Source organism: Schistocerca piceifrons, chromosome 8 (genome assembly GCF_021461385.2).
Source record: "Schistocerca piceifrons isolate TAMUIC-IGC-003096 chromosome 8, iqSchPice1.1, whole genome shotgun sequence".
In the NCBI taxonomy this organism is placed as follows: Eukaryota; Metazoa; Arthropoda; class Insecta; order Orthoptera; family Acrididae; genus Schistocerca; species Schistocerca piceifrons.
In genome coordinates, this window is record NC_060145.1 from 378,990,146 (window position 1) to 379,015,795 (window position 25,650).

The 25,650-nt window shown below is 44.9% G+C and overlaps 1 protein-coding gene across 1 annotated transcript in view; it reads right to left on the minus strand.

Annotated features, from left to right (window-relative positions):
• LOC124712362 (cell division control protein 42 homolog) overlaps positions 1-25,416 on the minus strand; it is a 608,606-nt gene extending 583,190 nt beyond the window's left edge. Inside the window, exon 1 of the mRNA XM_047242656.1 lies at positions 25,174-25,416. Within this exon, the coding sequence (XP_047098612.1) occupies positions 25,174-25,405 (232 nt within the window). The 5' untranslated portion in view covers positions 25,406-25,416. The remainder of the gene's footprint in view (positions 1-25,173) is intronic.
• Positions 25,417-25,650: the final 234 nt, after the last annotated feature.

The window sequence follows — 25,650 nt, forward strand, 5'->3', positions numbered from 1 at the left end:
CCAGTGATATGGAACAGCAGTGGTATCAATTACTTTTCAAATAAAGGTCGCAATTACTCTCTTTACGATTCAATAAAAATTCAATATCCAGGATGATTTTGACGCAGGAAGTAATTAAGGGGGTTGTGCGAGACCGACGGGGAATTAACTGTGACCGGAAACCACAAAACAGAGGAGGGTTGCGCAAGGTGGTGGCGACACCGGAGCGGCCGAAATGTCCGCAGATTGGCAGCGCGAATGTGTAGGGGCGGTGTTCGCACGGACTGCTGAGGTCGATACGCGAGAAGGCGGCGGAAGGAGAGGCGCCGAAGACAGCGTAACGAAAAATTAAGTAATACCATGCAACGTTTCCATCAGTTATACACTACAGACATGCTGCATACACAGAGTGACTCGAATGAATGGGAAATTTTTGAACGTATTGCGGCAACGCTACTAGGTAGATGGTGCCGAATGGCATGTATAATGCCACTAGCATTGTCTTGCCTTTTAGGAAACAGCAAACTTGAAGCAATGAAATGGTGTGCAGCATATACATGTTGTTCGTATACTTTCCCTCAATATATCGATATCAAAATGGTAATATCGATAACATGTTATTTTATACACTATTTTTTTCGCAATTTTCGGTAAATATTTGGTTGTTTTTATGAAATTGTTGTAGAACATAATTTTAATTTCGCTGATTTCACTGTGTGAAGGAGTCTTACTACTTTTAGAGTTTTCATCACATCCAGTCTCTCTTTTTGACTGTGTGAAGCAAGTATAAGTGGCTCAAACGAAGTTGTCCAATTGAACTGGGGGGGACGGAGATGGGGGAGTGAATGGAATAACAAAGTTTCCGATGTGAAGAAATAGCACACCAGTTGCCTTAACCAACTTTTAACGCAACGAATATGCTATTTCTCCACATCGGCGTTCTCCAAAAACAGCTGCTGAAAATTATGAACAAAAATATAAATTACGAGATTGGTATTGCGATGAAGGAGAAATGCTGACGTTAGTGGCGATCGGTGCTACCAACAGAAACGGCAACATTTAGCTTCACCACGCAATTTTGATACAACTGCTAGGTCGCTGGTCTAGGGAGGGAAAAAAAACAAGCCAGGGAAGTCGACATGAAGCGTTCCGGACGAATCCGAGCGACGGACCCATCTCAGAATGAGTGGGTCAGGAGAGCTCAGTGACTTGGAACGTGGACTAGGTATTCAATGTCACCTGATTCTCTTCCTGTTTCCTGTGGGGTTTCTGCAATTGTTGATAATTCTTCCGGGTTATATGGCCGTGGTCCGTGGAATACTTCATTACCCAACGTTTCGTCCAATACTACGTTGGACATCCTCAGAGGTATGGCTGGTCCTGTTGAGTCCTGCCGACTCAACAGGACCAGCCATACCTCTGAGGATGACCAACGTAGTATTGGACGAAATGTTAGGTATTTAAGTATTCCATGGACCACGGCCATATAACCCGGAAGAATTATCAATAATAGTACCATCCGGTCGTGAAAGCCTTCATCGTCTGAAATTGTTGCCGCATCCCACATATCTGTCGCCTTTTCCCATGCTGCTTCTATTTCTCTCTTCCTCGGGTCCTTTACATCATCTCATAAGACAGCCCTGGGTCTTCTCGATCTTCCTTGAACTGGCACATCAAGATCTTTCTGTGGCCTTCATTCGCATTATATGTCCATATCAGTTGAACTGCCATTCCATCTGTATTGATCATTTCTTGAGTCCGAGCCATTTTCCTAATCGTTATAAGTGAACTACAAATAAAAAATGGCAATCGATAAATAAACCCATTGCAACCGGAATACCAACATGCAAAACTAGAAAGCTACGAACTTAAGCACAAACCTAATAGATACGATGAATATCCCCGGCTGCATACAGGCGTGGATATAAGTCAACGGGGACAGTTGAAAATGTGTACCCCGACCGGCACTCGAGTCCGGGATCTCCTCGCAGACGCTCTTTTTTTTGCATTGTGTTCGTTTTTGATCGTTGTGTTTGGTCGTTAAGGACGTCACATTACATCCGGCCAAGTTCGTATGTTGATCCTTCCACTCAGTTTTTTATTACAGAGGCCAACCGACACTCTGGCCGAACACGCTGAGCTACCGTGTCGTCTCCATCTGGGCCACCGAGTACACAGAGGATAGTGCGACTGCAGGGACTTATCTCTGGCACGCCTCCCGTGAGACCCACATAAGCAACTTATTGACCCTCACTATATTCATAGTGCCCTTGCCCATTATACTCATTACTCGCGGCTTTACTGCCGATTCCCGTAAGAGTTAGGGCACTCTTTGTGCAACTGCACAGAGGAAGATGGTCAAATGGCCGGTGAGCCTTAACTATGAAGATGGCATCTGTTCTTTTGGATTTGTAATAGGAATTTAAAAATTATGCTGTTTTCAAGTAATACTTAATAATTATGACGTAATGTTTTGAAAAATATGCGGAATCTGATACATCGGTATTTAAAAGAATATCATAAGCAGCCATCGATATATCGAAAAAAGTACCGACTTACAGAAATATCTACGTATTGCCCTATAAAAATATCGGTTGCACATTGGAAATATAGCCTACTGCCGGTTTTAAAGCTGTTTATTTAAGTAGTTATTTAGTATTATACAGTCTGTACATCAACAACCTACATGCCTTCTTATCCCCCTTAGAGCAAGAATTGATGATAACCACTTTGCTAACAATGGTAAATGGTCGTAAGTGGCACAGTGAAATCTGTCCGATGGGTCCGTCGTTCGATTTCGTCTCATATCGGATTTCTCCTGAACACTTGATGCCGGCTTCGCTGTTTTTATTATTATTTCTGCAAACACCAGTTAAAGTGTCGAAACTGCGTGTTGAAGTTAAACGTTGCAGTTTCTATTGGTAGCGCTGAACGCCGATTATGTCAGCGTTTCCCCCTCACAAGCCTCCACCCACTGGAAAGTCCAATCTTGTCATTTAGATTTTTGTTCATCTTCAGCAACCGTTTTTTTGAAGAATGGCGATGTGTAGAAGAAGCACACTACTTGCGTTAAAAATTGTGTTTCTCCGCAACTGGTGTGCTCTTTCTTCACATCGGAAATTTTGTTATCGTATTCACCCCCCCCCCCCCCCCCCACTCCAATTTTCTGCTTTAAAATTGGGTAAAAAAATAAAATAAATATATCGGATTTCGGTATTGTATTTCAATGTCGATGTATCAATGGAAAAAGTGCCGCGGATGTATCGATATTTCAACAACAGCTCTAGTAATTATGACTTATTCAGTTACAGTAGTACGGGGCGTGTTTTTTTTTAAAGTAAGTACCGTTTTGAAATTAAAAAAGACGTGCTAAGGTATCTCAGTAATTTTATTTTTACATGGAAGCCAGTACCTTAATCTACGCACTGACGCCATTACAGTCTGATTCTTCCTTGTTTACGTTGTGTACTGAGGGTTTAAGATGCCTCCGATAATCGTGAGTCCCGCCGACTGTGAAGTACGGGCTGTTATAAGATTTCTTAGTGCTAAAGGCCTAAAAGCGATAGATATTCATCGTCAGATCTGTGCAGTTTACAGAGAAAACATGAGTGATGGAATGGTAAGAAAGTGGGTGACAGCATTTAAAGATGGCCGCACAAATGTGCATGTTGAACAACGGAGTGGGTGTCCTTCGGTCGTTAATGAAAGTTTGGTGCAGGAAGTGGACAATAAGGTGAGAGAAAACAGACGCTTTACGATTTCCTCCTTGCGGGATGACTTTCCTAATGTTTCTCGTAGTGTTTTGTATGGCACTGTGACCGAGTACTTGAAAAACCGAAAATTGTGCGCACGTTGGGTACCGTACCGAAAATATCGACGGATGTGCACGAAACCATACTTTTAAACAATGAATTGACTTTGCTTGAGGGGTACCACAACGACGGTGATGCTTTCTTAAGCCAAATTGTTACGGGCGATGAAACATGGATGGCCTACGTTTCACCAGAATCAAAGCAACAGTCCATGGAAGTTGAGCAAGGGCATCGTTTTGCTGCAAGACAATGCCCGTCCGCATGTGGCGAATCAGACCAAAGATCATCACGTATTTTCGATGGGGAACTCTAGCTCATCCTCCGTACAGCTCCGATCTTGCGCCCAGGGACTACCACCTGTTCTGCACTTGAAGAAACACCTCGGCGGTCAGCGTCTTCAAGACGATGACGAAGTCAAAACAGTGGTGATGCAGTGGTTAACAAGTCAGTCGGCAGACTTCTGTTGTTGTTATGGTCTTCAGTCCTGAGACTGGTTTGATGCAGCTCTACATGCTACTCTATCCTGTGCAAGTTTCTTCGTCTCCCAGTACTTACTGCAACCTACATCCTTCTGATTCTGCTTAGCGTATTCATCTCTTGGTCTCCCTCTACGATTTTTACCCTCCACGCTGCCCTCCAACGCCAAATCCCTTGATGCCTCAGAACATGCCCTACCAACTGGTCCCTTCTTGTCAAGTTGTGCCACAAACTCCTCTTCTCCCCAATTCTATTCAATACCTCCTCATTAGTTATGTGCTCCACCCATCTAATCTTCAGCATTCTTCTGTTGCACCACATTTCGAAAGCTTTTATTCTCTTCTTGTTCAAAACATGGTTCAAATGACTCTGAGCACTATGGGACTTAACATCTGAGGTCATCAGTCCCCTAGAACTTATAACTACTTAAACCTAACTAACCTAAGGACATCACACACATCCATGCCCGAGGCAGGATTCGAACCGGCGACCTTAGCTGTCGCGCGGTTCCAGACTGAAGCGCCTAGAACCGTTCGGCCACACCGGCCGGCTCTCTTCTTGTCCAAACTATTTACCGTCCATGTTTCACTTCCATACATGGCTACACTCCATACAAAGACTTTCAGAAATGACTTACTGACACTTAAATCTATACTCGATGTTAACAAATTTCTCTTCTTCAGAAACGCTTTTCTTGCCATTGCCAGTCTACATTTTATATCCTCTCTACTTCGACCATCATCAGTTATTTTGCTCGCCTTTACTACTTTAAGTGTCTCATTTCCTAATCTAATTCCCTCAGCATCACCCGACTTAATTCGACTACATTCCATTATCCTCGTTTCGGTTTTGTTGATGTTCATCTTATATCCTCCTTTCAAGACACTGTCCATTCCGTTCAACTGCTCATCCACGTCCTTTGCTGTCTGACAGAATTACAATGTCATCGGCGGACCTCAAAGTTTTTATTTCTTCTCCATGGATTTTAATACCTACTCCGAATTTTTCTTTTGTTTCCTTTACTGCTTGCTCAATATACAGATTGAATAACATCGGGGAGAGGCTACAACCCTGTCTCACTCCCTTCCCAACCACTGCTTCCCTTTCAAGCCCCTCTACTCCAATAACTGCCATCTGCTTTCTGTACAAATTGTAAATAGCCTTTCGCTCCCTGTATTTTACCCCTGCCACCTTCAGAATTTGAAAGAGTATTCCAGTCAACATTGTCAAAAGCTTTCTCTAAGTCTACAAATGCTAGAAACGCAGGTTTGCCTTTCCTTAATCTTTCTTGTAAGATAAGTCGTAAGGTCAGTATTGCCTCACGTGCTCCAGTATTTCTACGGAATCCAAACTGATCTTCCCCTAGGCCGGCTTCTACTGGTTTTTCCATTCGTCTGTAAGGAATTCGCGTTAGTATTTTGCAGCTGTGACTGATTAAACTGGTAGTTCGATAATTTTCACATCTGTCAACACCTGATTTCTTTGGGATTGGAATTATTACATTCTTCTCGGAGTCTGAGAATATTTCTCCTGTCTCATACATCTTGCCTACCAGATGGTAGAGTTTTGTTAGGCCTAGCTCTCCCAAGGCTGTCAGTAATTCTAACGGAATGTTGTCTACTCACGGGGCCTTGTTTGGACTTATGTCTTCCGATCTTCATCTACATCTTCTTCCATTTCCATAATATTGTGCTCAAGTACATCGGCCTTGTGTAGACCCTCTATATACTCCTTCCACCTTTCTGCTTTCCCTTCTTTGCTTACAACTGGGTTCCCATCTGAGCTGTTGACATTCATACAAGTGGTTCTGTTTTCTCCAAAGGTCTCTTTAATTTCCCTGTAGGCAGTGTCTATCTTACCCCTAGTGAGATAAGCCTATGAGGGGAGTATTCAAAAACTGGTACAACGTTATGACAAGTGCCTCAGTGTTGACGGAAATTACGTAGAAAATTAGGTTAAGGTACAGGCTTTGATATAAAAATAAAATTATTGAGATATCTTAGCACGTCTTTTTTAAATTTCAAAACGGTACTTACTTAAAAAACACGCCTCGTAGAATTACGTGTAGGAAGTTTCATGTCTGACGAATGGGATAACCTACGTAGAGCCAGAGTGCAGGACTCGCTGCGCCTGGGTTAAGTCTCCAGAATTGGCGGTGGGCGTCCGGGCAGCGTGGGGTCACGGAGGTGCTCGCTCGGCGAGCAACAGGTCGCGGGTCCCGTCTGGCCGCCGCCGCCGCCGCCGCCGCCGCCGCCGCCGCCGCTGCCTTGAAACGGTGCCGCAGGCGCAGCGGAGAACTCCGGGCCCGCTGCGGTGTGTGTACCTGGCTGAACCCGGCGGACGGACGCGGGTCAAGGGCAGCCGCGTACCAGGTGCTGCGGCTCCTGCACGCTGCCGATGCGGTCGCAGTGCAGCTCTGAGGTGGATTCACGCTTGTCCGAACGTCACCGTCACGTAAGCGTCAAGTTTTTGAGCGTCAACGGTCTAAGGAATTCCTGAACACACACACCGCACTGCACTGCACGACAACGTCGAAAGAACGTCATTACCTTACAGCTGGTTCTTAAAACACCCACTAGAGGCGCTATTTCGTAGTTCATGGTAGAGAGCCTGTATACAGAGAGAGTGGCCATAGGTGAAGCTGCCCGTGATTGGTTGATTAGCTTTGGCAGAAAAATGGCACCAAACGTCTCTCGCGCTTCCTATGTTCGCCGTGCTTTTGAGTTGAAGTTCGGAGGACTTTTGGAAACGATTAAAAGGTATTTGAATTATTGAGAGACTTGTTATGCGTTGTGCATGCATGTTCGATTTAGTTGTATATCGTTTTTAGTACGTAATTAGCGTTTGCGATCTTAAATACGAGTTGAAATAATGAAGCGTTTTGTAATGAAGTCGGTAGGCCTACATGTTTGAAGTAAACACGTTACTAATTGTACAGTACTGTTATTGATATCTGTAATTCGTTCTGCAGACGTTCGTAAAAGATGCCAGGTTGTGCTGCATTTGGTTGTTCCAGTAGAGGCGAATGTGGATTTCGCATGTTAGCATTTCCACGCAATGAAAAAAAGACGAAAGCAGTGGGCAATCGCAGTCAACAGGGCTGACATAAATCAAACAGGAGCCTTGTGGAAACCAACCAAGTACTCTTATCTATGCGAAGTAAGTCGTTTTTGCTTTTTACTACATATCAAACAACTTGCAATATACATAGTTAAATTTGAAAACAGACCTGTAAATTGGCTGTGTGAAAATTATTGTAACATTATTATTATACACAAAGGCATTTAACGAATGATTCCGCCATATTGTCTTGCGCTTTTCATTCGGTGAGTGTGTACTCCACTACTCCACTATTGGCCATTCGAAAGTCCAGTCCGCAGTTTTGCAGAACAGTGGCCGCCGTATCGTCCGGTTGGCCACTCTCTCCCTGTACAGGCGAGATAGTTCATGGTATATCGTCATAAAATAGCGAAACTTTGTTTCAAGCAGCTTGCAATGATTGCTGTTGCGCTTGATGATGAGGAACAGTGAACAAAAAAGTGTGTGTAAGAAAAAATGTTAAAAAATTGATAATGAAGGGGAGTTCCACACACTTTACAAGGAGCTGAAAGAGGTTCAAATGGTTCAAATGGCTCTGAGCCCTATGGGACTTAGCATCTGTGGTCATCAGTCCCCTAGAACTTAGAACTACTTAAACCTAAGGACATCACACAGATCCATGCCCGAGGCAGGATTCGAACCTGCGACCGTAGCGGTCACGCGGTTCCAGACTGAAGCGCATAGAACCGCACGGCCACAACGGCCGGCAGCTGAAAGAGGAGTCGTCATTCTATAGACATTTCAGAAAGTCTAAACTTTTTTTTCGCAGGAGAGCTTCTGTAAAGTTTGGAAGGTAGGAGACGAGGTACTGGCAGAAGTAAAACTGTGAGGACGGGGCGTGAGTCGTGCTTGGGTAGCTCAGTTGATAGACCACTTGACCGCGAAAGGCAAAGGTCCCGACTTAGAGTCTCGGTCCGGCACACAGTTTTAATCTGCCAGGAAGTTTCATATTTTTTACCTGTCAAGCAAGATATAAATAAAAATTACGAAGAGAAATTCAAGATTTAGGCGTCCAATATCACCGTGACACAAGTTGATAGTTTGTCTAACGTATGTCTACATGGGCCGTTTTGCTTAACTAAAAACAAATATGGAAGTGCTACTTGATGGCAGCAGCAGGGAAATATTACGCGACTCCGTCAATGGCCCGTCGAAACATTCTTCCCGAGAAACACTGCCTGAAGCTGACGATGACTGCCTGAAGCTGACGATGATGATGATTATTGGTTTGTGGGGCGCTCAACTGCGTGGTTATCAGCGCCCGTACAAATGTCCAACCTTTGCTCAGTCCAAAGTCGCCACTTTCATTAATGATGATGAAATAGTGATGATGAGGTGAAAATCTCTGACCCCGCCGGGAATCGAACCCGAGACCCCGTGCTCGGGAAGCGAGAACGCTACCGCGAGACCACGAGCTGCGGACGTGAAGCTGACGAGTTGTGTCGTTTCTATGACGTTCCGTTGACGGCGTATGTGAATGCTACCATTTCAACTACAGAGCAGTCTTCTGACTTGGCGGACGTGACGGCGATTTTGCGTCAAGTGTGAATCCACCTTTATACCACCGCTGACTGCCCAAGTAATCAGCTTATTAGGATTCGTGAAAACCATCCTGTCACCCTGCTGCAGTGATTCTATTGACGCCGCGGCTCCTTTCATAAACCTGAGATGGATTACCACAACTCGAACCATTCCAAATCTATTTCTTCAGATGGAAACTTCTTAGTAAACTGTAACCCAAAATTCTACGTAATAGAAGTTGGTTGTTATGAAACATAACATATGGTTTCGCCCACTACATAAAATTTGTGAACTTATGCGTCCCTTTCCACGTCGACCTTTTTACTTGTATTCAGAGAATTACATTTCTTCGTGTCGCTCAAGTTTTCGTATTTGGTTTATCTTTTAGAAATTATCTCTAGCTGTACTACCATGTACCGGAAGTCAGAACCACTTGTATTCACAGTGACGCAATATGTTTAGTGGCGGACAACCTGGTATTGGAACACAGACGATGTCAATTTTTTTTTCTTTTTTTTTAAAGGAAAGTCTTTGAAGCAGTGCAGATATTTCGTTCTAAGCACGAGGCCAAAATACCGCGACCCGTAAGTATTTAAAAAACGAAGTTTTAATTATTATTTATTTATTAAAACTTCGATAAAGAGAAATCGATAACCCTCTTACTACTTCGCCTACACCAAATCCAATCTTACATACATCAGAAGAACTCTGTTTTTTTATATGTTTTTACAATCTTCACCTCCTTAGAAACCAGTTTAATCAGCACGTTATGTAAATGAAAAAAATATTTCGTTATGGGCTGTTCAATTTTCAAATTTAATTCTTATTGACCGATTTCGAAATTTGATTACGGAGCAATATTCACGTTACTTGTATGTAACGTAACGCATTAGGCTGCTACACATCACTAGCAGGGATGATTTGGGTTTGGGATTGATTACTGCCCATGACGCAATCTAAAGCTTTATTTCCGTTGCTATACTCATGTTCATAGATCAGTAGTAAATTACCTTCTATTATAAAAGATATGTCGCCTATAAAACTGAACATATTGATAGCACGTCCTAAAAACGGTACACTATGTGATCAAAGGTATCCAGACACCCCAGAAACATATTTTTCATACAAGGTGCATTGTGCTGCCACCGAGCGCCAGGTACTCCATATCAGCGACCTCTGTGATCATTAGACACCGTGAGAGGACAGAATGGGGCGCTCCGCGGAACTCTGACTTCGAACATGGTCAGGTGATAGTATGTCACTTGTATCAAACGTCTGTACGCGAGGTTTCCACACTCCTAAACATCCCTAGGTCCACAGTTTCCGATGTGCTAGTGAAATGGAAACGTGAAGGACCACGTACAGCACCAAAGCGTACAAGCCGACCTCGTCTGTTGACCGACAGCGACCGCCGGCAGTTGGAGAGGCTCGTAATGTGTACTAGGAAGACATCTATACAGACCATCACACAGCAGTTCCAGACAGCACGAGGATCCACATAAAGTACTATGACAGTTATGCGGAAGGTGAGAAAACTTGGATTTCATGGTCGAGCGGCTGCTCATAAGCCACACATCACACCGGTAAATGCCAAACGACGCCTCGACTGGTGTAAGGAGCGTAAACATTGGACGATTGAACAGTGGAAAAACGTTGTTTAGAGTGACGAATCACGGTACGCAATGTGGCGATCCGATAGCAGGGTGTGAGTATGGCTAATGCCCGGTGAACGTCATCTGCCAGCGTATTTAGTGTCAGCAGTAAAATTAGGAGACGGTGGTGTTATGGTGTGGTCGTGTTTTTCATGGAGGAGGCTTGCACACCTTGTTTTGCGTGGCACTATCACAGCACAGGCCTACATTGACGTTTTAAGCACCTTCTTGCTTCCCGCTGTTGAAGCAGTGGTTACACGACAATGGGCTGCCATTCCCGAAACCTTCCAGCACGTGATTGAACTTATGCTTGCCAGAGTGGGAGCTGTCATGAAGGCTAAGGGTGCACCAACACCATACTGAATTCCAGCATTACCAATGGAGGGCGCCACGAACTTTTAAGTCATTTTCAGCCAGGTGTCCGGATACTTTTGATCACAATGTATCATCTTTAGACAATTTACACATAAGCAAGTAGGCAGACACATTGGTTTAACCACAAAAATATTATGCCCGAAGGAACATGGCAACGTAATCCGGAATAACAAAGGCACTGCAATATCGTATTTATCAAAAAAATGTTCAAATGTGTGTGAAATCTTATGGGACGTAACTGCTAAGGTCATCAGTCCCTAAGCTTACACACTACTTATCCTAAATTATCCTAAGGACAAACACACACACACCCATGCCCGAGGAAGGACTCCAACCTCCGCCAGGACTAGCCGCACAGTCGTATTTATCCCCCGACACAGGGTAAGCGGCTTTCAAGTAAAATGTCTTCCCCGTACGGAAATAAGGTAAGGAATGGGGAGGTTCTGCGCAGAATCGGAGAGGAAAGGAGCATGTGAAAAAACTTATAAGGAGGGGGGACACGATGTTAGGACATCTGTTAAGAAACGAGAGAATGGCTTCCATGGTACAGCTGTAGAGAGCAAAAATTTTAGAGGAAGACAGAGACGAATACATGCAGCAAATAACTGGGAACGTAGTTTGCAAGTGCTACTTTGAGATGAAGAGGTTAGCAAAGGAGAGGAATTCGTGGTGGGCCCCATCAAACCAGTCAGAAGACTGATGCCAAAAAAGTACCGTATCATAATAAGCGACTTTGACAAAGGACAGATTATCATTACACAGAGCTTGTGAACGATTTTTTCGAAAAGGGCGAAGCTGGTGGAATGTTCCCGTGCGACTATCGTGAGCATCTACGGAAAGAGGTAGCACAGTGTAACTACCAATAGGCGCTAAACGGTTGGAAGTCCATAACTCTTCACAGAACGAGGGGCACTTGCACTGCTCTTGCATTGCAATACAGATACAAAGCTAAATGACGAAAGAAACCAAACTAAATGTAGTAGCCCTGCCTTGTAGCAAAATATTCAGAGGATATTCCCGAACAACCTTTGAACATTTGACGGCGGAAGTCTACGTCACCTGTATGAATGAGTTAGTGGATAACGTCGGAAATTCCATGAGGTTTTTCGCGGACGATTCTGTTGTATACAGAGAAGTTGCAAAGCTACAGAACTGTAGAGGAATGCAGGAAGAGCCGCGGAGGGTCGACGCTTGGTGCACTGATTAGTAGCTGACTCTAAAATTAAGCAACATATTGCACATAAACAAGCAGAAAGACCCATTACTGTATCACTACACTTTTGCACAATTGTCACTCGAAGCAGTCTCATTCATTATAAACGTACAGAGCAATCTAAAGCGTAACGTCCACATAAAATTTATCGCAAGAAAGCCATAAACCAGACAGACACATTGGAAGAGTCCACAGCAAGGATAGGTCACGCATGAAGGAGGTAGTTTAAAATAACCCTATTATATTGATACTTGAATACTGCTCGGCAGTCTGGGACCCGTACTACACTGAAGAGCCAAAGAGATTGGTACACCTGTCTAATATCGTGTAGAGCCCACACGAGCACGCAGAAGTCCCGCAACACGACGTGTCATGGACTTGAATAATGTCTCTAGTAGTGATGGAGGGAAATGAAACCGTGAATTCTGCAGGGCTGTGCATAAATCCGTAGGAATACGACAGGGAGGAGACTATTCTGAACAGCACGATGTAAGACATCCTAGATATGCTCAATACTGCTCGTGTCTGGAGAGTTTGGTGGACATCGGAAGCGTTTCAACTCAGAGGAGTGTTCCTGCAGACACACTGTAGCAATTCTTCACGTGTGGGGTGTCTTATTCTCCTGCTGGAATTGCCGAAGTCCGTGGAACGCACAATTGACATGAATGGATGCAGGTGATGGGACAGGATGCATACGTACGTGTCACCTGCCAGAGTTGTATCTACATGTATCAGGGGTCCCATATCGCTCCAATTGCACACGCCGCACACCATTACAGAGCCTCCACCAGCTTGAACAGCCCCCTGCTGATATGCAGGGTCCATGGATTCATGAGGTTGTCTTCATACCCGTACACGTCCATCCGCTCGATACGATTCGAAACGAGACTCATCCGATCAGGCAACATCTTTGCAGTCATCAGCAGTCTAATGTCGGTGTTGACGGACCCAGGTGAGGCGTAGAGCTTGGTGTTGTGCAGTCATCAAGAGTACACCAGTGGGCTTTCAGTTCCGAAACCGCATATCAATGTTGTTTCGTCGAATGATTTGCAAGCTGACACTTGATGGTCCAGCACTGAAATCTGCAGCAGTTTGCAGAAGGGTTGCAGTCCTGTCACGATGATCGATTCTCTTCAGTCGTCGTTAGTCCCGTTCTTGTAGGATCTTTTTCCGGCCTCAGCCATGTCTGTGATTTGATGTTTTACCGGATTCATGATATTCACGGTGCACTCGTGAAATGGTCGTAAGGCAAAATCCCCTCTTCATCATTCCCTTTGAGTTGCTATGTCCATCTTTCGTCCGCCGACTAATAACACTGCGTTCAGACTCACTTAAAGCTTGATAACCTGCCATTGTAGCAGCAATAACCGACCCAACAACTTCTCCAGACACTTGTCTTACATAAGCGTTGCCGACCGCAGCGCCGTATTCTGCCTGTTTACGTATCTCTGTATTTGGATACGCATGCCTATAGCGGTTTCTTTGGTGCGTCAGCGTAGAATGGACTGATAGAGGAAACAGGGGACATCCAAAGAAGAGCACCGCGTTTCATTACCTTTTCATTCAGTAAGCATGAAAGCGTGACGGAGATTCCAACTCCAGTGGCAGACGATCCAGCTGGATAGGCGTTCTACATCATGGTGAGGTTTACTGTTAAAATTTCCGAGATCGTGCGTTCCTGGAAGAGTGATGTAATATTTTTTTCCTCCTACTTATATCTCGCGAAAAGATCATGAAGGCAAAATCAGTCAGATTAGAGATCACGCGTAGGCTTACCAACAATATTTCTTCCCGAGCACCATTCGCAACTCCAATATGAAAGGGAGGAAGCGAAAGTGGTACACACAGTACCCTCAGTCATACACCGTAACGTGGCTTGCGGAGAACAAATGTATATGCAATTTATGAATAAATCGGAAAATTCATTAGCATTGTCACCGAGAAGAATTAAGGCATAATTACAAAAACTAGTCAATCCCTGGAGTAGACGACATTCTGTCAGAACTACTGATATTCTTGGGAGGGTCAGTCATGACAAAACTATTCCATCTGGTGTACAAGATGTACGAAATAGGCAAAATACTCACAGACTTCAAGACGAATGTAATAATACCAATTCCAAAGAAAATAGGTGCTGACTGGAGCGAATACTACCGACATCTCAGTTTAATAAGTCAAGGTTGCAAAATATTAACGCGAATTCCTTACAGAAGAATGGAAAAACTGCTAGAAGCCAACATCAGGGAAGATCAGTTTGGATTCTGTTGAAATTCAGGAACATGCGAGGCAATACTGACCCTACGACTTCTTACAGAAGAGAGGTTAAGGAAAGGCAAACTTACGTTTATAGCATTTGTAGAACTATAGAAAGCTTTTTGACACTGTTGACTGGAATACCCGCTTTGAAATTCTGGAGGTAGCCGGGGTAAAATACAGGTACTGAAAGGCTACTTACAATTTGTGAAGAAACCAGATGACCTAAGAGTCAAGGATTATGAAAGGAAAGCAGTGGTTGGGAACTGTGAGACAGGGTTGTAACCTATCTCCGAAGTTATTTAATCTGTACATTGACCAATCAGTAAAGGAAACCAAAGAATAATCAAAGTTCAGGAAAAAGAAAAGTTTGTGGTTTTTCGATGACTGTCAGACAGCGGAGGACCTGGAAGAGCAGCTGAACAGAATGAACAGTGTTCTAAAACGAAAATATAGGATGAACATCAACAAAACCAAGACAACGCTAATGGAATGTAGTCGAATTAAATCAGGCGATGCTCAGGGAATTAGATAGAAAACGAGGCACTAAAAGTAATAGCTGAATTTTGCTATTTGTGCAACAAAATAACTGATGGCCGAAAGAGCGAGGATATGAAATTTAGACTGGGAATGACAAGAAAAGCGTTTCTGAGGAAGACAGATTTGCTAACGTCGAATGTGCCTTTAAGTGTTAAGAAGTCTTTTGTAAGGATATTTGTCTGGATAGTAGCTTTGTATGGAAGTGAAACGGAACGATAAACAATTCACTCAAGGAGAGAACACAATTTTGGTGCTACAGAAGAATGCTGAAAATTAGATGGGTAGATCGTGTAACTAATGAGGACGTACTGAATAGGTTTGGAGAGACAAGAAATTTGTGGCACATCGTGACGAAAAGGCAAGACATTCTGAGACATGAAGGGATCACCACTTTAGTTTTCGAGGGAAGTGTGTGGGTTAAAAATCGTAGGAGACCAAGAGATGAATACAGTAAAGAGATTGAGAAGGATGTAGGTTTGCAGTAGTTACTCGGAGACGATGAGGCTTGCACAGGATAGAGTCGCATGAAGAACTGCATCAGTCTTGTCTTCGGGCTGAAGACCACAACAACAGTGAATCTAGCTCCTGAATAAACAACTGTAGAAGTAATTTTCCAAACACTTAGTAACACGCTCTAACTCACGACAGATTTTAAAAATACGGTGAGACTTCTTTTCCCCTCAAATGTTTCCGTGACAAACTTCCTGATGAAAGGTCGGTCTCTCTCTCTCTCTCTCTCTCTCTCTCTCTCTCTCTCTCTCTCCACACACACACACGCACACGCACACGCAGAAGCGCACCATGTCCGAAAGGTCTGGAACGCCTGTAGGGGAAAGCTCTAGCTATGCGCGTCGTTTCACTGAACGTGCTTATATTTATTCTCTCTTATAAAACACCGACCGGCTAACTTTCATTCCGGTCGTCCTTCTACCAAAGGCTGCCTCGCGTTCATGAAACACTCCGGGCGGGCTGGCTCTCCGTCTTCAATGTCACCTCAATTTTTAAACCGACGACCGGTTTCAGCAGCCCATGGCAGTAACATTCCACTACTTAAAAAAAAACTCCCAGGTTAAAACGAGGCCTGCTGTTACGGGGAAGTACGTCCCCTCCTCCTCCACGCAGTAGAATTTTTTACGACCTGCAAACTCAAATGTTAATTTCCCTTAATTCCTAATCTCATGGAGACGACTACCGTCTGTGTCACAATAATTCCTTCGTTTTTCAGTCTGGTTATGTGCACGGTGTATTTGGCCCCTTAATTACCTGTCCCTTGTATCGAAACAACGAAGTGTGATGCACATATGCAGAGTAAATCAGAACAAAATTTCGGAGGCTGTTCAGCTGTATTTTCTGAATATTTTGTTAAGGAGTCTCGTGGTCTCTAGTGGCTAGTTGCAGAGTCACGATGTAGTTACGATTTTTCGTTTAATTACGCCAATTACCTTCATTTCTTTGGAAAATTTTTTTATTGTAATCGCACAGCACAAAATGCAGAGAAATGGAAGAACCCTCAGAGGAAACATGCAAGCAACTTAAAACAGTGTGCTAAATCTGTTGCGTCAGTGTACAGTACAGCAGGTAACAAGTACCTTACAGGTATTGTTGGAAACCTCCTGTAACATGACGCTGCCAGTCACCCTTGGCACGTCTGAAAACGTCTGCACACTTACTCGCTGAACAGTACTCTGACATGCACCAACACACCTCTGCGTATGTGGACTTCTGCCAGCGCCACCGTGCGACGACCGCAGCTCAAATGCACCGCATCGTCATACCCCGAGGTGATTTAAACGCGCAAACCGCCCACCAGAGCGTTCTTTCACCATGTATCAGCATTATCCTTAATTTATGAGCATGAGTTTACTTTACAGAGCAGACAAGCCTCGGAACTCCACGTCCTGTGAAGAGTCGTGGACTTCCAATGATTTAGCTCCTAGTGGTAGTTTCATGGTCCTTCTACCTCTTTCCGTAGATGCTCACGACAGTAGCACGTGAACATTCCACCAGCTTTCCCATTTTTCGAGATACACACAGGCTCTACACAATAATAGTCTGCCCGCTGTCAAAGTCGCTTATCTCAATAGATTTCCCTATCTCACACCTGTACCTTCGCTAGAGCGATCCCCCGTCAGTGTGTGCTCCGCTTACATACTTTTGTTACCGCGTCACGTGACCGCAACACCGCCAGGCGACATCCAACGTCGCAGTGGCCAGTGGTCATAATGTTTTTGCTTATCAGTGTGTGTATGCATGTATGTAACGCATTTTTTCCTAAACCGCTGGACCGATTTCGAACAAGCTTGGTAGACACATCACTTACGGCCTGGAAAGAATCAGTATGGAGGTAAGAACCACCTAGCGATCAACTCGCAAATACCCATATTCATCCAGTATTCGAGAATGAGAACACTCAGTGACTTCAACAAACTTTACACACAATTTCAAATCTTTACAAAAACTTTTGACAACTGTGGCAAAATGATGAAAGGTAAAAAGTTTATCGCTTACTACATTTTCACAGTGCATGTAGTAAACTACCACATCAGGAATAACGTGTTAATTTATTACTTCGTTGCTACTAACTCTATTCGCAACACATTTCGCAGACAGTACCCGCATAAGCCGCTGAATGTACCTACAAAATTATGTCACTGTGCGGCACACAGCTCCAGAGGTATGACGTTATAAACACGCAGCTGGCGTGAGGAGACTGCTGGGCGAAATCCGCTGGATATACAGGTGAACAAATGTGTGTGAAGTACATTATATATGACATGTGGGTATGCAGGATAAGCCATGGGTAAAAGAAGTCGTTCTAAAGCCCTTGATAGATTTCAGTCAGACTTGGTACACGCGCTAATTACTATCCGGAAAGAAATACTGATTACTGTGAAAGTAAGAATCAACAACCTTCTATTGGAATAGGGGTCATAACGCGGAGACAGAAGGGGATACGAGGAGATGGATACAGGTGGGTGGGAGGGTGGGGGGGGGGGGAGGTGGTACACAGAGAAGGGGAATGGGAAATGGACAGCTAGAGGGCAGTACATACATAAATAAGGTAAGAAATCAAACGAAACCCCAGCATCCCACACAATTATCAATCTTGGTACCCTGCTGCGCCGCTTCATCCATATTCCATGAGAGATACCCCTCTTCCCAACCCTAATCAGAACGATGAACTTCACAGTAACCTTCCATCCTACCACCCCCCCCCCCCCTCCCCCACGGACTTCGTCACTACCTGTAGTTCCCCAGGGCCTCAGCCATACTCATCACTGCATGTTTATCACGGGCATTATAATTTTCATGCACCGCCAGCATCACTATTGCACCGTAGCACTACTAACATTATTGTGGTGTCGTCCGAAGAGTGACGTCCTATAGTAAAGTTGGTACTGCATGACGGAACGACAAGCTAAAGACAGTGTGTGTCAGACGCAACCACGGACGAGAGACGCAACTGAAGACGCGACCTCAAGAGGTTCGGTACGCCAAAGCCGCTGCTGCAAGTCTACTTACGTCAGAGAGCAGCGCTACTCGCCCACCATTTGACAGCCAGCCTGATAGCAGCAGCATCGTATCTCATATCCAAGCAGTTAACTAAAACCACTAATCAGAACTGTGTACCAAAATTTATAGTTAAATTAAGGTGACAATTGTTATTTAGCACTCATCATAGTAATAAACAGTTATCGTTGCGTTCTGTGTCCGCCCCCGGTAGCTGAGCGGTCAGCGCGACAGAATGTCAATGCCAAGGGCCCGGGTTCGATTCCCGGCTGGGCCGGAGCTTTTCTCCGCTCAGGGACTGGGTGTTGTGTTGTCCTAATCATCATCATTTCATCCCGATCGACGCCCAAGTCGACGAAGTGGGTTCAAATCGAAAGACTTGCACCTGGCGAACGGTCTACTCGACGGGTGGCCCTAGTCACACGACGTTGAGTTCTGCGACAGTACTAGATGTACACAGCCCTGTCAGATTACCATGACCACGACGTATGTTCGACGTCAACGTGCAATAACCTCTTACAGACAGGTGGCGGCACTATCAATGGAGGTTATATAAAGCGTATTGGGAAGAAGAGGGGGTGGGGTGGGGGGGGGGGCGCTTGGAAACAATGCAACTGTTGTTACGAGGAATCGGTGAGATTTATCTGACGTCTGGCCAAGAGTTGAACCATTTCCGAAACGCCTAAGTTTCGTAACTGTTCGCGTGTCGCTGTGGTTGAATTACAACATGCATGGCAAAATGGTGCTATCCAAAACCAGCGCCGAAGCACCTGTGGTGAACCACGGGGTGAACGATTGTTGCTGAGATGAGTACGGGCGAATAGACGCGCTACTGTGGATCAACTGACTGTCCTGATGACTCAAGAGGCTGGGCTACCAACAGTGTCTTCTCAGCGAAAGATTCCGCGGCAGGCGCCTGGCTCGTGTAGCTATGCTGACTGCTGTTCATCAGCGACTGAGGCTGGAGTTCGCTCACCAAAACCGCAACATTACGTGCACTGAGAGACGATAGGTCGCCTTTTCTGATGAACCGCGTTTTTTTGCTCAATGGGACTCACGCCCGTTGGCGTGTACAGCGCGAAACGTCTGAAAGCAAACACCCTGCAACTATCTCGAAGGACCCAGGACAGCCGAGAGTGTGTTATCGTCTGTGGAATGTTTTCGTGGCATTCCCTGGGTGATCTCATTCTAGAAGGCACTGTGCATAAACGCAGGTATGCATCTCTCATTGGGGACATGTCCATCCCTACATGCAGTTTGTTTTTTCTCCACAAGATGGCATCTACCAGCAGGACAATGCAACGTGTCACGTGGTTGGGAGAGCACCTGGATGAGTTTACCGTACTACCCTGGCCACCGAAATTCCCGGATTTAAACCCAGTCGAGAATCCGTCGGACGACCTCGACCGGACTGTTAGTACTGTGGATCATCAACCGAGAGAACTCGTGCAGCTGGCCACAGCTCTGGAGTCGCCATGGATCCACTACCCTATCGGTACCTTGCAGAATGTCACTGACACTCTTCCTGCACGTCTCACACCGGCCCACACCGTAGAAGGCGGTTGTTCACGGTTTTGACAATGTATACTGTCATTCTTGTTGTCATGGATTTAATTCGAGTTAAGTATTCGTGTATTAAAGAGTTTTACTAAACTGGACTAACGTTCTTTGTATGTGTTGTAGTAACCACTCGATCTCCTCCAGAAGTTCATTAGTTGTACTGTCATCTAGGTTCCTACGACTTATATAAAAACATTACCGTCAATTACTGCGTTGAAACTGTAGTATAAAATCACTTAAAACATTTTAAAACTGAAGTATTGGCCACCAATGTATTATCTACCTCTTTTCTATTTTAAGACATTTCAAATATGCATAACCTCTGGCTGAAGAGAGATTTTATCGGCTGCACCTTCTTGGTGAATTGATATTTCAATTTAAAAAAAATTACACTAACGAGCCACTAGAGAACAAATGTACCTTACTTCAAAATTCTCACGAAACATCCCTGAACAACCTCAGAAATTTTGGAATCCATCGTATGATCTAGTTTCTTTGTCTTTGCAATGTCCCTCGCATAAACTATTACTTCCCTACGCCATCGCCACTTAAAAATTCTGCAGGTCAGCCTTGTGGTGCCTGAACAGGTTCTCTCCTCCTACCTACACTTAATAGTAGACATTCGGCAGTTACTAAAATGTTAGGATGAGGGCAGGGTGTGTGTGGCAAGGAAGGTAGAGATGTCTAACCAATCCATAATATATTCAGAACAGCAATAAGAGTTTCCTAGATAACCAACCGCCCCCTCCATTTTTCACAACTGACATATGATGTACACTGATGCGCTGAAACATTATGACCACTGCCCACCGCTTACCTCGTAGTGTTGTGGGCACGCGACGTAGCAAGGATAGAACGTAAGTGGAAGAGAGACAAATGGGCAGTCATTATAGCGAAGATACCGGCGGCAAATGTGGAAATCCACTGATATGAGTGGTTTTCGCAAAGTGCATATTGTTGTGGCACTGCTGCTGAAAACGACAATCTCTGAAAGGGCGAAGCGGGTCGCCTCTTGGCGTACTACTGTCGTGAGCACCTACGGGAAGTGGTTGAAGGGCGATGAAATAACGAGTAGGACTTATGCTAATGGACAACCATGTCTCACCACAAAACGTAGGGGTCGGAGGGTCTCCCATTGTGTAATCCGGGATAAGCAGCGATCTGCGGCAGATATGACGACAGAGTACAATGCTTACTTAACAGTGAAATTCGCCAAACAGCCATACAATTGAGATGTTATTTTACTTTATTTTCGCTACCAGTTTCGGCAATTCATTATGTCACCTGCAGGCACCACATGCTCCTTTAAAAAGTAATCGATGTAAGCATACTGGGGCCATATGTTTCTGGATGTCGTGCTTTCGTAGCTCAATTGCTTCCTTGGAAGACTTTACTGCCTGGAGATGTCATAGTGAATTCCCGAAACTGGTAGCGGAAAAATAAAATAGAATAACATCTCAATTGCACGTCTGTTTCGCGAATTTATTCTACATGTACATGAACACTCTGAAAACCACATTTAAGTGCCTGGCAGAGGGTCCATCGAACCACCTTCACAATTCTCTATTATTCCAATCTCGTATAGCGCGCGGATATCTTTCCGTACAAGCTTTGATTTCCCTTATTTTATCTTGGTGATCGTTTCTCTCTATGTATGTCGGTGTCAAACAAATATTTTCGCATTCGGAGGAGAAAGTTGGTGACTGAAATTTCGTGAGAAGATTAAGTCGCAACGAAAGATGCCTTTCTTTTAATATCTGGTAAGGATCCCACACCGCGCAGCACTATTCTAAAAGAGGAAGGACAAGCATAGTGTACGCCGTCTCCTTAGTAGATCTCTTACATTTTATAAATGTCCTGCCATGAAGCGCACTCTTTTGTTAGCCTTCCCCACAACAGTTTCTGTATGTTCCTTCCAAGCTAAGTTATTCGTAATTGCAATTCCTAGGTATTTAGTTGAATTTACCGACTTTAGATTTGAGTGATTTATGTGTAACTGAAGTGTAAGGAATTTCTTTTAGCACTCATGTGGATGACCTCACACTTTTCGTTACTTAGAGTCAGCTGCCAATTTGCGCACCATTCAGGCATCTTTTCTAAATCGTCTTGCAGTTTTTTTTATCTTCTGATGACTTAATTAGTCGATAAACGAAAGCATCATTTGCGAACAACCTAAGACGGCTGCTCAGATTGTCTCCCAAATCGTTTATATAGGTAAGGAACAGCAAAGGGCCTATAAGACTACCTTGGGAAACGCCAGAAATCACTTTTGTTTTACTCGATGACTTTCCGGCAGTTACTACGAACTGTGACCTCTCTGACAGGAAATCACAAATCCACTCACATAACTGAGACAATATTCCATAAACACGCAATTTCACTGTAAGCCACTTGTGTAGTACAGTGTCAAAGGCCTTCTGGAAATCCAGAAATACGGAATCGATCCGAAATCGATTGTCAATAGCACTCAGCAATAAAGAGCTAGTTGTGTTCCACAGGAACGATGTTCTCTAAACCCACGTTGAATGTGTGTCAATAGACCGTTTTCTTCGAGGTAATTCATAATGTTCGAACACAATATGTGTTCCAAAATCCTGCTGCATATCGACGTTAGTGATATGGGCCTGTACTCTATCGTCAAACCTGCTGCAGTTCGCTGCTTATCCTGGGTTACACAGTGTCCGACCTCTGTGTGTTTTGACGAGACGTGGTCGCCCAGTATCATACGACCTGCTCGATATTTCACCCCCTTCCCAACAGATAACCCCTACGTGTTGACCCTACGACATCTTCAATTACAATTGCTGTGGGCACGGGACCATTGGAATTCGACCATCGATCAATGGAAACGTGTGGGCCCTTCGGGTTAATCACATTTTTGCTACACTTGGTCGAGGGTCGTATCCACAAAAACCGCCATCGGGGTGAACGGCAGCTCGGAACGTCCAACGCACCACGGACGCAGGCTGGTGGAAGCAGTATTATGCTATGGGAGACATTCTCCTACGCTTGCATGGGATCTGTGGTAGTAATCGAACACACGCTGACAGCTGCGGACCACCTACATCCCTTCATGGTTGATGTGATCCCAGACGTCATCTTTCAGCAGTATAACTGCCAAAGTCTCAGAGCCGGTAGCGAGCTGCAGTGTTTCGAAGAGCATCATAGTGAATTTATGTTGATGTCCTGGCCACCAATTTCGCCTGATGTAAATCCCGTGGAACCCATCTGGGTCGATATCGGATGCCACCACCGCGTACGCAAATCAGCGGCCTTTTATTTACAGCAATTGCATGACCTGTACGTAGACATGAATGCCACATACCTCCACAAACCTACCAACAAACTGTCAGGTCTCTGATGGCAGAATCAGTGATGTATTTCATACCAAAGACGGACAAATTATAGTTTGGCTGGAAGGTGAAGCGCAGAACGGCAGGTATCAATCGCGGCGTGGCCAAACAGCTGTTCAAATAACGAGCTTATCGCTGAACAGCTGAAACGCACGGGTCATGTCGCACTGCCTGGAATGGTTCTTAAATTCCGCTTACAGTTATGCCATCTGAGTAGGCGCATTCGTTCAGATTATACGGGATCTGTGATATCGGCGGTATTTAACTTTGAGGAAGGAACGCTGTTGACAACAGCCTAAAACTACTCTCGAAATCATTTGAAATGACAGTGGCATTTCCAGAGCAGCGCATTCAAGAAATACTGAAATTTCATAAATATTTACCACACGTGTAAAAGAAAGGCCAACATGTCATGATATAGCTAGTCTTGTTTAGGTCCGGGGAGAAATTTGCACTAGGGTAAGTTACATTTATAATTTCGCCAATCTTATTTCTACTGCTACTACGTTTTAGCGTTGTCTACAAATCTACACAAGCATGTGACACCACTTCATTCAAAATTGTAAATAGGAACTGCTTACAGCCCTACGTCTCCTCCATGCGCATAGGCGCTTCTCTCTCCTACAGCTGTTTATATCGTTTCATGGCCTGATATCAGCTAATCGAAGACGGCATACAAAAACACGCAGACACTTCCAACTGCTTCTTTCGAGGTGCCAAAATACGCTAGCATTAGAATGTTCTTGCTATACGTGGGCCGACAATCGAAACTGCGTTAACCTTCAGTGTACCAGGCATTGCGCAGACAAATCCGAAAATCCTGTCACGGTGAAGCAAGTCGCCTAAATTGAAAGTCTTCTTTTAACTTCGGTCACTGAACCTCCCAATATGGTCGTTTGTCGCTCAGTGATATCGGCCACGGCCTTTTGTTCTAGAAGTACTAGGTTCGAGTTCACAGGTAGAAATTATGTATTGGACCCCCTTGTGTATTTGTAGTATACGTGCAGTTTAAGCACTTAATATTCATGAAAATAGTCATCGGACTTGTTCATTGTGTAACATAGGTTTTCTAAATTTACCTTGCATTTTCGGTTTTATTATGAAAAGTGAGTTAAATATGCCAAATTTTATTCAAAATATGTCGAGAAAGTAAACACTAGGTTACGCTGGAGATCAGTTTGTAACCGTAAGCTCTATTTGGCGTTGATATTCGTTGACTTCGCTAACCTACAAGCAGATTTCAAACTAACGTAATCTAGGCCTCGAGCTACGGTACAGATCAGTCTGACAACGCAAGCAAGCAAGGGGGCGATCCAGTGTAGACCTCGAGTCAAACTGAGGTTTTTAAATCAGTCCACACGAATGCCGAATTCATTCCCATAGTACAGATGCTACCTTTTTTTACCGAGTTAAACAGTCTTTTGCACAGAACGTGGACTTTCATAAACAAAACCTTTCACCCTGATTTTCGGCGTGGGTGCTGTATCACACATATTGTGAGTTTCCAAAGCTGACATTATTTACGCGGTGAAAAATGTAAACACAGCTGTTCGTCACGGTCTCCAGCCGGGGAAATACATCCTGATCGTACTGTTGGTGCACTCGAGGAATGATAATTCGTGAGTGTACATTCACAGTATGTAGTTGGGCTGTTTTGACACTCAGAGACAAGGGCACCGTTATGTCAACACAAACACAAAACTACGGACTGGAAAAGTCATCGTCACGCCCACGATATCGACGGTGAGCATGCGTCGCTTCTAGCTCCACTTGGCAGCAATGACAGACCACCGTTTCCTCGGGAGTAAACGCGCAGAGTGACAACTCACCGTTGTAGTTGTCGAAAGCGGTGGGCACGTACTCGCTGGGGAAGCCGTTGGTCGAGTAGCTGACGACGAGCGAGGTCTTGCCGACGGCGCCGTCGCCCACGAGCACGCACTTGATGCGGCGCGCCGGGTCGGGGTTCTTCTTGTCGGCCGGCGCCTCCTGTGCGGGCGCGGGGCCGGAGTCCTGCTGCTGCTTGAGGAGCGGACTCGTGCAGCCCATGGCCGAGGGCGGCATCCTAACCCGACAGCGGAGCACTCACTTCTGCCCGCCGCGGCCCGTCTCAAGAGTGGCCGCGCACCGCCGGCCCTTAGTTACGTCGGCCGCCGCCCTGCGGCGCGGTAGGCGGCTGGCGTCTCGCGCGCTACCTGTCGGCAGGGCTGTGCACTACGGGCACGTGAACCGCTGCTCAAATCAGATTCAAAGCAAAGCAATCGCGCGTCATTTTGAAATCTTCGTCTGCAATCAAAATGGTGTGGTCT